Raw genomic sequence first — 14,644 nt, 5'->3', positions numbered from 1 at the left:
GTCCCACTAGGGGACTTGAAGGTCCAACTGTCAGATTTTTTTTTTCTAATACATTGCACTACCTATGTAGTGCAATGTATTAGATCTGTCAGTCATTCACTGACAGCAAGCCGATTAGGCTTCGCCTCCCGGCGGTGCCTAATCGGCTTCCGTAATGGCAGAGCAGGAGACCATTGTGTCTCCTGTTGCCATAACAGCAGTCGCCAGTCCCGATTGCCTGTCGGGGCTGGCGATCTGCTAGTAACCGCTACGATGCAGCAATCGCTTTCGATTGCTGCATCGAAGGGGTTAATGGCAGGGATCGGAGCTAGCTCCGGTTCCTGCCATTACAGGTGGATGTCAGCTGTACAGTACAGCTGACTTCCACCGCTGATGATGCCGGATCAGCTCCTGACCCGGCGCCATCTTGCCGGCAGCTACGGAAGCCGATCAGGCTCTGCCGCCGGGCGGATCTTGACCGGCTTCGGTGCTAGGCAGACCGGGAGGCCAGTATTAGGCCTCCGGTTGCCATTGCAGCCACCGGAACCCCGGCAATTTCATTGCTGGGGCTCCGATGAGCTGCAAACACCTTAAGTGCAGCGATCGCGTTTGAGCGCTGCACTTAAGGGGTTAATGGCGGGGATCGAAGCTAATTTCGGTCCCCGCCGTTACAGTTGGATGTCAGCTGTAAGATACAGCTGAGATCCGACGATGATGGCACCGACTCAGCTTCTGAACCGGTGCCAAACATTTGCCGTAAATGTACGGCATTTTGCGGGAAGTCGATGCTTTCCATGACGTACATTTACGGCAAATGTCGGGAAGGGATTAAGAGATATTCTCTTTATTTCATTATAATGGTGCCCCCTGGTGTTCAATCTGTATAGTAATGTGTACATCCTACTATTGAACTGAATGAGGGAGGACACACGTTCACTTTCACTAGAAAATGTCTTCTCTGCTTGTCAGTAAAGAAGTAGGGAAGAAGCGGTTATTTAGAAACGCAGATTGTAGTATGGATGGAGACTCACACAGGTAGAAACACACAGGAGAGCCAGCCTTTTGCTTAGATCAAGAGAGCCTGCGTGTACAGTGCATTTGGAAAGTCTTCGGACCCTTTCACATTTTGTAACATTGAGGCCTCGTGCTAAAAATCATTCATTCTGCACTCAATACCCCCTAATGACAAAGTCAGACCCTTTGCTATGACACATGAAATTTAGCTCTGGTGCTTCCCATTTCTCTAGATCATCTTTGAAAATTTTCTACACCTTGATTGGAGTCCAACTGTGGTAAATTCATTTGATTGGTCATGATTTGGAAAGACACACCCCTGTCTATATAAGGTCTCACAGCTGACAATGCATATCAGAGCAAAAACCAAGCCATGAGGATCAAAGAACTGTCTGTAGAGCTCAGAAACAGGATTGTGTGGAGGCACAGATTTGGAGAAGGGTACAAAAAAAATTTCTGCTGCACTGAAAGTTCCCAAAATCACAGTGGCCTCCATAATTCTGAAATGAAAGAAGTCTGAAACAGACAGGACTCTTCCTAGAGCTGGCTGCCCCACCAAACTAAGTAAATCGGGGGAGAAGGGACTAGGTAAGAGAGGTGACCAAGAACCCAATGGTCAGTCTGACAGAGATCCAAAGATACTGTGTGCAGATGGGAGAAACATCCAGAAGTTCAACCATCAGTGCACCAATCTGGGCTTTATGACAGATTGGCCAGAAAAAAGCCTCTCCTCAGTAAAAGACACATGAAAGCCCGTCTGGAGTTTGCAAAAAAGCACCTAAAGGATTCTTAGATTGTTAGAAACAAAATTCTACGGTCTGATAAATCTAAGATTGAACTTTTTGGCCTCAATTCTAAGTGTCATATCTGGAGGAAACCAGCTCTGCTCATCACCTGCCCAATACCATCCCTACAGTGAAGCATGGTGGTGGCAGTATCATGCTGTGGTTGTGTTTTTCAGTGGTTGGGACAGGGAGACGACTGGTTAGGGTTGAGTAAAAGATGAATGGAGCAAAGTACAGAGATAGTCCTAATGAAAACCTGATTAAGAGTGCTCTGAACCTCAGACTGGGCCGAAAGTTCACCTTCCAAAAAGACAATGACCCTAAGCACACAGCCAACACAACGCAGGAGTGGCTTAGGGACAACTCTGTGAATGTCCTTAAATGCTTAAGATGAATGTCCTATGTGAATCGAGCAGCTCTGGAGAGACCTGAAAATATCTGTCCACCGACGGTCCCCATCCAACCTGACAGAGCTTGAGAGGATCTGCAGAGAAGAATGGCAGAAAATCCCCAAATCCAGGTGTGCAAAACTTGTGGCATCATACCAACTAAGTACTGAGTAAAGGGTATGAATACTTATGCCAATGCAATATTTTAGTTTTTCCTATTCAATAAATTAGCAGAGATTACGAACATTCTATTTTCACTTTGTCATTATGGGGCATTGAGTGCAGAATGATGGGAAATAACTTTTTTTAACAAATATTTTAGTACAAGGCCTCAAAATAACAAAACGTGAAAAAATTGAAAGGGTCTGAAGACTTTCCAAATGTACTGTAGCACTGCTTACATATAGCGTTGAGCTCTCCCCTCTGCTGCTCATCCTCTCACTGTGTGTACGCTGCTGGTTCTAGCTTTGTTTGACAGAGAATGTCAAACTATATAATGTCTTACTTTATATCTTACTTGATCTCTGGCTGCAGGATATCCCTAAAACCATTCAATATCACAGTCTAGATCCTAATGGCTACATTCTATCTTCTATTGAGTAGAGATAGAAAATAGAATTCACCCTTTAATGACCAGGACTCCCTTCCCTTTCCCCCTTTCGATCAAAGATTTGTTCATCAGTTTCAACCCAAACTATAAAAACTGTTACGCTGTCATGTTCTAACCCTTTCAATTTTGCTCCTATAGAATTGCCTGTATATCGATAGATTTTTCTTGAAGCTCAGGCTATATGACAGTTGTCTCTATCTGGATCACAGATATTGATTATCTAGTGCTTATTTTCTGTTAAAACACTTAAAAAAAAAAAACTAATTGAAGAGAACCATTGCTCTATTCCGTCAGGTTTAATTTCCAGGTAAAATGGCCATTAATGGGGTTGTCCGAGATAAAATTACTGTGTTAATGCTTGTAATTTATTAATGTAAATCCATTTGTAATACACTTACATTATTCAAAGTGGCCCCGTTTCCAGATCCTGCCGTGGGGTACTTGACGGGTGACGTCACTCTCTGGCTGCTGTGTTGATCTTCAATTATTTTCCGGGTATATGACACGTCACTTGTGACGTGCCGTGTATGGGCTGTTCTGCTGTACAGCCTGTAACACGCATGCGTGGTCCCTGCTGTTCTTGAGATAATAGCTGGAACCACGCGTTACAGGCGGTACAACAGAACAGCCCATACACAGCACGTCACAAGTGACGTGTCGTATACCCGGAAAAGAATTGAAGATCAACACAGCAGCCTGAGAGTGACGTCACACGTCAGTGCGTGCGATCGAGAGCGGGGCAACGGCTGTAATACACAGCCACGGCCCCGCTCTAACAGCAGAGAGGAGAGAAACATCTTCTCTCCACCATTAACCCTTTGAATGCCGCGATGAAAGCGGATCGCGGCGTTCAAGGAGGAGGGTTTGCACTTTGATCGCGTCACAGAAAATAACTGACGTGATCAAAGCCCATAACTCGTATGGCCAGACAGCCCAGGGTCCATTGAAGGACCCCAGGGCTGTCTGAACATATTTCCTGTTGTTAGGGCATACTGAGGTATGCCCTAACAACTGCCTGTGTACAATCAGTAACAGGCTAATGTACTGGCATATAGATCTATGCCAGTACATTACAGTTACAAAATCAAAATGCTAAATCCCTTTATGGGATTAAAAAAAAAAGTTAAAATGAATGTAAAAAAAATGAATGATAAATAAAAAGTAAAAAAAATACACAGAAACATTTTTTTTAATAATAAATCAACTTTTTAAAATATAAGTCCCAAAACATGAAATAATATAGATTTATTTGGTATCGCCACGACCATAACAACCTGTCCAACAAATGTATAACATTATTTATGATGATCGGTGTATGGAGTAAAAAAAAATATATATTAAAACTGCTTCAGAACTGCTTTTTTTCTGCATTTTCGCCAAAATAAAAAATTTATATAAATTAAACGATTATGTAGGTACCATTTTTTGGTACAAATACATTAAGTACAACTCGTCCCGCAAAAAATAAAGTCTCATACAACTACGTCGGGATGCAGAGGGAAATATAAAAAAATTGTTCTGTCCTCAAGGCCAAAATTGGCCGTGTCCTTAAGGAGTTAAAAGGTAGGAGAAAAATCTTGCTCCACTTTTTTTTCCAGATCTGCAAACAGTTACAGGTTTTTCTGTCAATGCTTTGACTGTGAGTAGATTACTCAAAGCTATGAGTCTGAAATATGTAACGGATTAGAAGCACTTTTCATAGAAAAGGCAATAGACAAAAAAAAAGATGATTTAAACTAGAACACCAAAGCTGGACAACCGATATATGGGGTAAAGGGTTTTGGTCACATGAGCCTAAATTTTCAATCTGAGGGAAGGAACAGCGTGTGGACCTCATTCTACAGCAATATAATAGCCTTAAAGAGGCTCTGTCACCAGATTTTGCAACCCCTATCTGCTATTGCAGCAGATAGGCGCTGCAATGTAGATTACAGTAACGTTTTTATTTTTAAAAAACGAGCATTTTTGGCCAAGTTATGACCATTTTTGTAGTTATGCAAATGAGGCTTGCAAAAGTCCAAGTGGGTGTGTTTAAAAGTAAAAGTCCAAGTGGGCGTGTATTATGTGCGTACATCGGGGCGTTTTTAATACTTTTACTAGCTGGGCGCTCTGACGAGAATTATCATCCACTTCTCTTCAGAATGCCCAGCTTCTGCCAGATCACGCTGTGACGTCACTCACAGGTCCTGCATCGTGTCAGACGAGCGAGGACACATCGGCACCAGAGGCTTCAGTTGATTCTGCAGCAGCATCGGCGTTAGCAGGTAAGTCGATGTAGCTACTTACCTGCAAACGCTGATGCTGCTGCAGAATCAACTGTAGCCTCTGGTGCCGATGTGTCCTCGCTCGTCTGACACGATGCAGGACCTGTGAGTGACGTCACAGCGTGATCTGGCAGAAGCTGGGCGTTCTGAAGAGAAGTGGATGATACTTCTCATCAGAACGCCCAGCTAGTAAAAGTATTAAAAACGCCCCGATGTACGCACATAATACACGCCCACTTGGACTTTTACTTTTAAACACACCCACTTGGACTTTTGCAAGCCTCATTTGCATAACTACAAAAATGGTCATAACTTGGCCAAAAATGCTCGTTTTTTAAAAATAAAAATGTTACTGTAATCTACATTGCAGCGCCTATCTGCTGCAATAGCAGATAGGGGCTGCAAAATCTGGTGACAGAGCCTCTTTAAGCACCATGAATATCAAGAAATAATGAACAAATAAAGAAGCTGCTGGTGTTGTCAATGTGTTTCAGATTGTGATCACAAGATGATGAAAATACACCCAAGTTTGGCAGTCATTCCAAAAATGAAAAAATATCCCTGCAGATCCCTTATAGATCATTTATTTGATGGCTTCTGTATAATTTTCTGTTAAAGTATATTTTCACATTTTCTGCTGATGCTGATGAATGCTTGCACTTAAACGGAACCTGTCAGCAGTTTTGAAGCCTCAAAACTGCTGACAGGTTGATATAGGGGAGAAGAAGGGAATTTTAAATTTACCTTTTTTCCCGGTCATACAACGTTTCATTGCCCCGGAGCAGTAGTCGCAAGTGCCACATTCTGCTCTGAGTGACGGCTCTAACGGTCAATCAGCAGACCATTAGGCTGGGTTCACACGACCATGTTACGTCCGTAATGGACGGAACGTATTTCGGCCGCAAGTCCCGGACCGAACACAGTGCAGGGAGCCGGGCTCCTAGCATCATAGTTATGTACAATGCTAGGAATCCCTGCCTCGCTGCAGGACAACTGTCCCGTACTGTAATCATGTTTTCAGTACGGGACAGTAGTTCCATGGAGAGGCAGGGACTCCTAGCGTCGTACATAACTATGATGATAGGAGCCCGGCTCCATGCAGTGTGTTCGGTCCGGGACTTCCGGCCGAAATACGTTCCGTCCATTACGGACGTAATATGGTCATGTGAACCCAGCCTTAGAGCCATCACTCAGAGCAGAAGGGTAGGGATTGCAGTGTACAGTGCAGGACCACTTGTGCATCAAGTTCTGCCTCAGTGGCATTTGCAATTAGCAACATGCTGTATGAGTGCTTGTTATTTTGTGGGCCGAGTTGTAGATTTTAATAGCATCATTTATTGTACCATATAATGTACTGAAAATAAATTCTTTGTCTCGTGGAATGGAAAAAACCCAGCAATTTTACTGTGAATACAAGTGATCACTTTCTTCCCCACTATATTAGTAAAAATGTACAGTATTTAACTCATTTTGATATTTTTTTTTTAGTTCCACTAGTGGATTTAAAACTGGAACAAGACACTGTAGTATTTATGTTTTGCTGTATATTGTACTTTTACCGCTCTCATATTAAAGGGTAACTAAACTTTCAACAAACTACTGATATGTCATAGTAATATGTCAGAAGTTTTGATTGGTGGGTGTCCGAGCATGGAGACCCCCCACCAATCACTAAAACAAAGTGGTAGATGTGTCTTCAAAGAATGGAGTTACTGGTAGCTGACAAGAAGTCATCTTTAGGGAGACCTTGGCTCAACCTCCTCTCCACACTTGAATACAGGGTCCAACTGATCTCGTGTTCTGAAAGTTGGGTGCTCTGCGTTTTACATCATAATAAAGACTTACCTAGTTTGTGGTTATGTGACACAACATCTTAGTTTTTCTTCTCTTATTGAACCGACTTCTCTGTTTATACATCCTTCTCTTATTTCTCCTAAAGACCCCCCTTATATAAATATACGACCTAGCAAAAGACTTGTATTTTAGTCGTATTCTGTCTATATTTGATTTTCTTCCCCAGAATTGTACATAGTATTGCTCTGCTTACTTCAAACCTGCTGCATCAAGTGGATTCTAATACACCAAAATTATATACCCATCCCTCCACTTCTTCTTTTTTTTAGTAAAAGGTGAAAAAAAACATGAATACTGCTTACAATTTGTTTTTATTAGAGATAGAAATCTTTAAATTGGTTATCTCTGACCAGTTGACTGCACTTGGTACTGTGCGTTTTATGAAATACAGTACACTATCAGAAACAAGGGTTAAACTCGGTTGAAGGATTACTACTCGCAGTTAACCCAGATTATTGGAAATTCACTGTATTTTATACATACCATGAAACACTTGGTGTAGAATATTGAAGTGAGAATGCTAAAAGTAAATGTATTTTGCTGCTAGAACATGAATCTTGTAAACCATAATCATCATATATGTAGGTCTTCGTAGTACATAAACAGGATATCTTAACATTTTCAACACAAGCAAGAAAAACAAGTTTGTTGGACCATATTTTACCATTTCTTAAAAGAAACCATGAATAGTCCATTTAGATCAGGGCATTCTTCTAAAGTTATAGACAGGAAATTTTACATTAATCCTTGAACTACCTTAGACCAATAGGGATGTTGGTATGAACCCCTCCATTACTTTAGAAGGGAAGCTGGCATTAACGCTTTCACAGCCTTAGGCCTCATGCACACGACCGTATTTTTTCCCACCCGTAAATACTGGCGTAAATACGGGTCCGGTGTCACACGTATTCCACCCGTTTTGCACCAGTATTTACGAACCCGTGCCCGTAAATATGGGTCCGGTGTCACACGTATTCCACCCATATTTACGAGCACGTTTTTGGTGGCAAAATAGCACTGCACTAATCGGCAGCCCCTTCTCTCTATCAGTGCAGGATAGAGAGAAGGGACAGCCTTTTCTGTAATAAAAGTTAAAGAAATTCATACTTACCCGGCCGTTGTCTTGGTGACGCGTCCCTCTCTTCACATCCAGCCCGACATCCCTGGATGACGCGGCAGTCCATGTGACCGCTGCAGCCTGTGATTGACCTGTGATTGGCTGCAGCGGTCACATGGCCTGAAACGTCATCCAGGACGTCGGGCCGGATGTCGAGAGGGACGCGTCACCAAGGCAACGGGCGGGAGACCGGACTGGAGGAAGCAGGAAGTTGTCGGTAAGTATGAACGTCTTTTATTTTTATTTTTTACAGGTTTATACTGATCGGTAGTCACTGTCCAGGGTGCTGAAAGAGTTACTGCTGATCAGTTAACTCTTTCAGCTCCCTGGACAGTGACTATTTACTGACGTCGCTTAGCAACGCTGCCGTAATGACGGGTGCACACATGTAGCCACCCGTTATTACGAGAGCTCCATAGACTTCTATGGACTGTCCGTGCCGTTATTACGGCCTGAAATAGGACCTGTTCTATCTTTTTCAACGGCACGGGCACCTTCCCGTGAGAAAACGGGAAGGCACCTGTCGCCAATAGAAGTCTATGAGCCCGTTATTACGGGTCGTGATTACGACCCGTAATAACGGGAGTTTTTACGGTCGTGTGCATGAGGCCTTAGACCATAAGGGATCTTTATATTAATCTCTTTACTACCTTAGACCACCTTGTTACCTTCAACCTCTTAAAGTGTTTCTGCACTTTTGCAAAGATTTTGATATGTCATAGAAACATACTGTATCAGTTTTGATTGGTGTAGATCTGGGTGCTGAGACCACCACCATCACAGAAACGAAAGGGCAAAAGCAGTCTGCACCTTCGTCTATTGTGATTGGCATTCCTTGCCAGGCTGACAAAGGGCTCGCATACGTATATAAGCCTATCTTCAGCCTAATGTGGAGAACTCATCACACACGAAGATGCAGAGTGCCTGGCTGAGTGATTCAGCGATGGTGGGGTTCTCAACTCCTAGACCCCCACAGATCAAAACTTTTAAACTGTCTCTTTGACATATTAAAAGTTTTGAAAAATTTCAATTAGTGTTTAACTACCTTAAATCACCCAATACCTTGAATCACCAGCTCACCAGGGAGGCTATTTTGTCGGTCTTGCCAGGGGTTCCAGAAATTATATGGGCTGCCCTGATTTCTAAACTGGATCCTATATGAAACTACCTGGACGATATGTGGAACTGTATATCTGGCTGATGTTTTGGTAATTATTATGGCACTGTATGGCAATATATATTTAATATTTATTCAGCAGTAATAAGACATTGAAAAGCTGTTTTAAACAAAAATGTAGAAACTAGAGGCATAAGCACCTAATAAACCGATGAATGGATGACAAAAAGCTGGCTTAAATAAACTGCACAGAAACCAAGAAATGTTAAGGACAGAGAATACGCAAAATAATTGCTAACTAGTAACAGTCAAATTGAACATATTATACAATTCTGGAATATGTATATTTTATAATTGTAAAGTTGATAGCCGATATAAGCTCTATAAGATTCTAAGGTGCTTACCTAGTTCTTCTTCCATTGTGGCCCCTTTGTTTTGGTTGGAAACACCAAGAACTCTGTTGAACAATATTGAAAAGGCACTACCCCAAACACCTAAGAGAAACAGAAACAAAGCAAAAATATTTTTTGACAATACAGAGTAAAAATTGCTGCATAGCGAATAGGTGTAGGCCTGCACCAGAGACAATTATTACGAGACACCACTTTTGGTTTGGTTAATTCTCCTGTTTGCTACTATATCAATTTCTTTATGTGTTTTCTACAGTTTTGTGGATTTTGTTTTAGTGAGTGCAATATTTAGCACTTTACACTCATTACACACTAAATACAATCAGAGTAATTGAATTGTGGAACTTGCTTTAATTTTATTTTTCATATAATTATATGATAAACTTCTATCTGTAAAAAGGGGTGATGAGAGTGGACAGGTGTTGAAGAAACTGGGAGTCAAGGGGGCCTGGCGACACCAGATCCCCCGAACAACTTCCTTCCACGTGTATACCATAACAAGTAACCCCATTCACTGTCCTAGACCACCAGATATTTTGGTATTAATCCATTTCCTGCCCTAGATAATCATGGATGTTAACCCCTTTACTACCCTAGACCCACCAGAGTTAATACCATTAGCCAATCAATCTTTAATCTAAAAAAAAAATAATATTTTTTTTAGGATCGAACATACAAAGTGTAGTAGTAATTAACTTTAGTAGAGAATTACTTATCATGCATTTTTTATTTCCAAATGCTTTATACTATTGTATAGTACATCTGAAGAACAAAATCTATATGTAATAAATAATTATTGTATATTAACATTGTTTGCCTTCTGGCTTACTTACCCATTAAAAAGTGCAGTGGATATTCATCATATTTCTTTATAACAGTACCCATATAAAACTTGCTTCCAAAAAGCTCTGGAGACATGAATGTGCCATACTTTGCCATTCCTATCTCATAGGGGGTAAATTCCACCCAATCTGCAAGAAAAAGAAGCTGCAATGGTGACAGATGGACATATCTCCTTTTCAACTGTACTTGCTATGTAGGACTACGAGATGACATTTGTATAACTAACAACAATATTGTATTTTAACATTCATAATGTGTCAACTGGAGCCATTAGTCAGCTTTTCTGCTGCCTAAGGGAAAGAGCAAAATGACACCTCCCCCAATTGGGGGATGGATGGCATTTCTGAAAAACTGCTCCCCTCTCCTGCAGCCAGGGGTCTGACGTCAAAGAGCAAGAGCTCCATTAAATTTCACTTGACTGTACAAATATATGTCTCAGTTTTTCTACACCCAGGAAACATTGAGATCTATATATAAATATGTGTGTAGGTCTTTTGAGTATGGTTCTGATATTATCACTTTTTTTTAGTTCTAATTTTTGGCCAGAGGTTCGAATCTGATGTAATGACTGGTCAGAAGGAATTTAATGAATACCTCAATAAAAAAAGACAATACAGTCATGCAAATTTTATTTAATACAGCCTTACCATGCCAAAATAATATCATATCATTTTTAAATAATGCAATGATACATTGATCAAATAATACTGCCATACAATACTCAAATACATTGGGAAGTTGAAGTCTGCAAGACTAATAATGAAAATATGATCTGGTCTATAGTCAAGTCAATGTTTATTGCCTTTCATTAATGGTACAGGACCAGGAGGAACGGCACTTTTAACTTTAATTTTCCAAAATCAGGTGTTCAGAAGTAGAGCTACCGTACTTTGAACAAAGGTTAGTCTTCCTAGGTGTACTTGGCCCGCCAAAACTGTGCCAGCCACAACTCATCCAAGAATACTGCAAATACTTCTCACCAATTAAATGAGAAAGGCAAATCTTCATTAGATCATTGGTTTTGCATTGAACTGCATAGATAAGAGGCTTAAAAAACAACAACATTGTTAACCCCTTACCGCCAACCCTATTTAAATAAACGGGCTAATGGCACTGTCTCTGTTCAAAAGCCTGGTCATTTATGTTCTGCCTTCGATTCAACTGCACACTCCTGCCGGTATATACAGGGGCATCTTAATAAACCTATGCACGTCAGGTATTACTGCATCATGGTTGTTTAGGGGGCTGAAAAGTATTGATAGGTTCCCTTTAAAGTGTAATACCAGACACTTTACCTTTTATTACACACATTAGAAACCATACTTACGGGGGTGCGGAAATTGCTTTCAGCATTTATACGAGGAGCAAACAACTGATTTAGCAACCAGTCACAATATATAGCCACATTAGTTACTTTTTATTAGGTGTTTAGTCAGACACTTACTAGACAACGTACTCCTAGATTTGCAATAATTTGCTTAATACGTCAGAACTAAATGTTTTCATAAATTATTCAAACAACTCCTACGTTATAATTAGGATTGGTTTCCTGCTGACGTCTTAAAGTGAATTAAGTCAAAGTAAATGCTGTCAAGGACTAATAGCATAGGTCAGATCCCCAACAGACATTTATGGGATAATGCACTTCGATGGAAAATGTTCTAAAGCTTGAGTATGTAAACAGGACAGGTAACACGGTAGCAAGGCAAGATTACTTCTTTTTTTAAACATTCCACTTGTTTTAAATGTAGGAAAGCAAGTACGTCATTAGCTGCAGTAGGTACGCAGAAGAGTCAAATTATGTCATGTATAGGAGTCATGTGGGGATAATAGGCTCTAATTGTACAACGTTGCAAAGACACTATGGGCGGAATTAATCAGGAGGGTTACGGGACTTTAGAGACAAAAAAAAAACTCGCAAATTTTGGCGCATGCCTGCTTTGTGCAAAAATATACTCGTTTTTATTCTTTACGCCATTCTCACCACTTTTGAAAAAGGGTGTGGGGCTTAGCTGAAGGGGATGGGTCCACCCATGGCCTACAAATTTACTATAACTTACGCCAGAAATTGGCGTAATACAGCGGAAATCTAGGCCAGCTTTCACTTTGTGGCACACTGACAGACAAAGATGCGACAAACTTATAAAGAGGCATGCGCCTCTTACTAAATTTGTCACATCTTACTCCAGCTAACTCATTCTAAGACTGGAATATGAAACGCCAGTCTTCGTAAATCTGGGCCTTGATATCCTATTTTTTTTGTACAACGCAAGTCTACGGCAACAGGATTCTACAGAATAGGCATCCTGTTTGACAGCCTTTTTTTTTTTTTTTAATGATAAAAAAACAGGACATTTTAACAGGATGAAAAAACATGGTGGGAACTTAGTCTAACACAGGAGTCTCAAACTTGGCCGGGTAAGTGGACCACATATAGAAAAAATGGGAAGTTGATTAGCCGCATTACTTTCAACGTTGATACAATACAAAATTATTGTTAATCAATTAGTTATTTGAACTACTATAACACTATATTACTATAATACTACATTACTATAACAATACCGCTAGGTTTAAAATTTGAGAGAATTCTCCACGTGCTTATTTCAACAATCCAGTTTTCCAGTTTGTGTCGCTAAATGCAGTCCGGTGGCTCAGTTGGCAGCGTTTGGCAGACACACGTCGAGATTGAGCAGCCCCTTTTTAGATGCCACAGAGCCCTCTGTAGATAACGCCACAGTGCCCTCTGTAGATAATACCACAGTGCCCTCTGTAGATAGTGCCACAGTGCCCTCTGTAGATAATGCCACAGTGCCCTCTGTAGATAATGCCACAGTGCCCTCTGTAGATAATGCAACACACCCCTAGATAATGCCACAGTGTCCTCTGTAGATACTGCCACACACCCACTTTTAGATAATGCCACAGTGCCCTCTGTAGATGCTGCCACAGTGCGCTCTGTAGATGCGGCCACAGTGCCCTCCGTGGATGCTGCCACAGTGCCCACCGTAGACGCTGCCACAGTGCCCTCCGTAGATGCTGCCACATTGCCTTCCGCAGATGCTGCCACAGTGCCCTCTGCAGATGCAGCCACATTGCCCTCTGCAGATGCAGCCACAGTGCCCTCTGCAGATGCAGCCACAGTGCTCATTGCAGATAATGCCACACACCCGCCAAGTAGATAGCTCCATTGGGGCTCCCTCTAGGAGTGGAATCCCCAGCCAGAGTGTTGCTGACGCTTTGGCTGGGGATTCCTCTGCTGTTGATGCACCTGACGTAACTGTCCTTACACAGTGATGTTAGGGGATCCTCCTGGACCGGAATGTGATATCAGGGGCAACCCCAGAGCTGGTGTCCTGGAGCAGAGCACTAGTATAGGCTCTGCGCCGGAACTCTGGGGAAGACACGGACATCAGTGTCCATATATGGACAGTGATGTCAGGGGCTTTCCCAGAGCTGGGGTCCCGGAGCAGAGACACTTCTAGCACTCTGCCTGGGATTCCAGCTCTGCTCCTGACATCGCTGCCCATATATGGACTTGGATGTCAGGGGCAACCCCAGAGCTGGAGTCCCGGGCAGAGTGCTAGTAGGCTCTTCCTGTGCTCCTGACATCACTGGAACTCCTGCTCTGGGGAAGCCCCTGACATCACTGTCGATGTATGGACAGCGATAGAGGCTTCCCCAGAGTCCCGGAGCAGAGCCTATACTAGCGCTCTGCCCGGGACTACAGCTCTGGGGAAGCCCCAGACATCGCTGTCCATATGTGGACAGCGATGTCAGGGGATTCCACAGAGTCCCGGTGCAGAGCCTATACTAGCGCTCTGCCCGGGACTCCGCTCTTGGGAAGACCCTGACAACACTGTCCATATATGGACAGTGATGTCAGGGAATTCCGCAGAGTCCCAGAGTAGAGCCGATACTAGCGCTCTACACAGGACTCCGGCTCTGGGGAAGCCCCAGACATCACTGTCAATATGAGGACAGCGATGTCAGGGGATTCCCCAGCGTCCCGGAGCAGAGCCTATACTAGCACTCTGCACGGGGCTCTGGGGAAGCCCCAGACATCGCTGTCCATATGTGGACAGCGATGTCAGGGAATTCCACAGAGTGCTGGAGCAGAGCCGATACTAGCGCTCTGCCCGGGACTCCGCTCTGGGGAAGACCCTGACATTGCTGTCCATATGTGGTCCTGGAACAGAGCCTGTACTAGCGGCTCTGTGTCCCGCGGGCCGCAGATGACTGCCCCAGAGCCACATGTGGCC

At 42.6% G+C, this 14,644-nt stretch overlaps 1 protein-coding gene across 1 annotated transcript in view; it reads right to left on the bottom strand.

Moving 5' to 3' along the window:
• Positions 1-14,644, bottom strand: part of PLA2G4A (phospholipase A2 group IVA) — a 142,528-nt gene that overhangs the window by 22,469 nt on the left and 105,415 nt on the right. Inside the window, exons 11-12 of the mRNA XM_075832258.1 lie at positions 10,373-10,510; positions 9,534-9,623 (exon numbers count right to left, since the gene is read on the bottom strand). Of these exons, the coding sequence (XP_075688373.1) occupies positions 9,534-9,623; positions 10,373-10,510 (228 nt within the window). The remainder of the gene's footprint in view (positions 1-9,533; positions 9,624-10,372; positions 10,511-14,644) is intronic.

The sequence above is a fragment of the Rhinoderma darwinii genome, chromosome 7 (genome assembly GCF_050947455.1).
Source record: "Rhinoderma darwinii isolate aRhiDar2 chromosome 7, aRhiDar2.hap1, whole genome shotgun sequence".
NCBI lineage: Eukaryota > Metazoa > Chordata > Amphibia > Anura > Rhinodermatidae > Rhinoderma > Rhinoderma darwinii.
The sequence above is the reverse complement of the archived record's forward strand: the minus strand, read 5'-3'. Positions and strand labels throughout refer to the sequence as shown.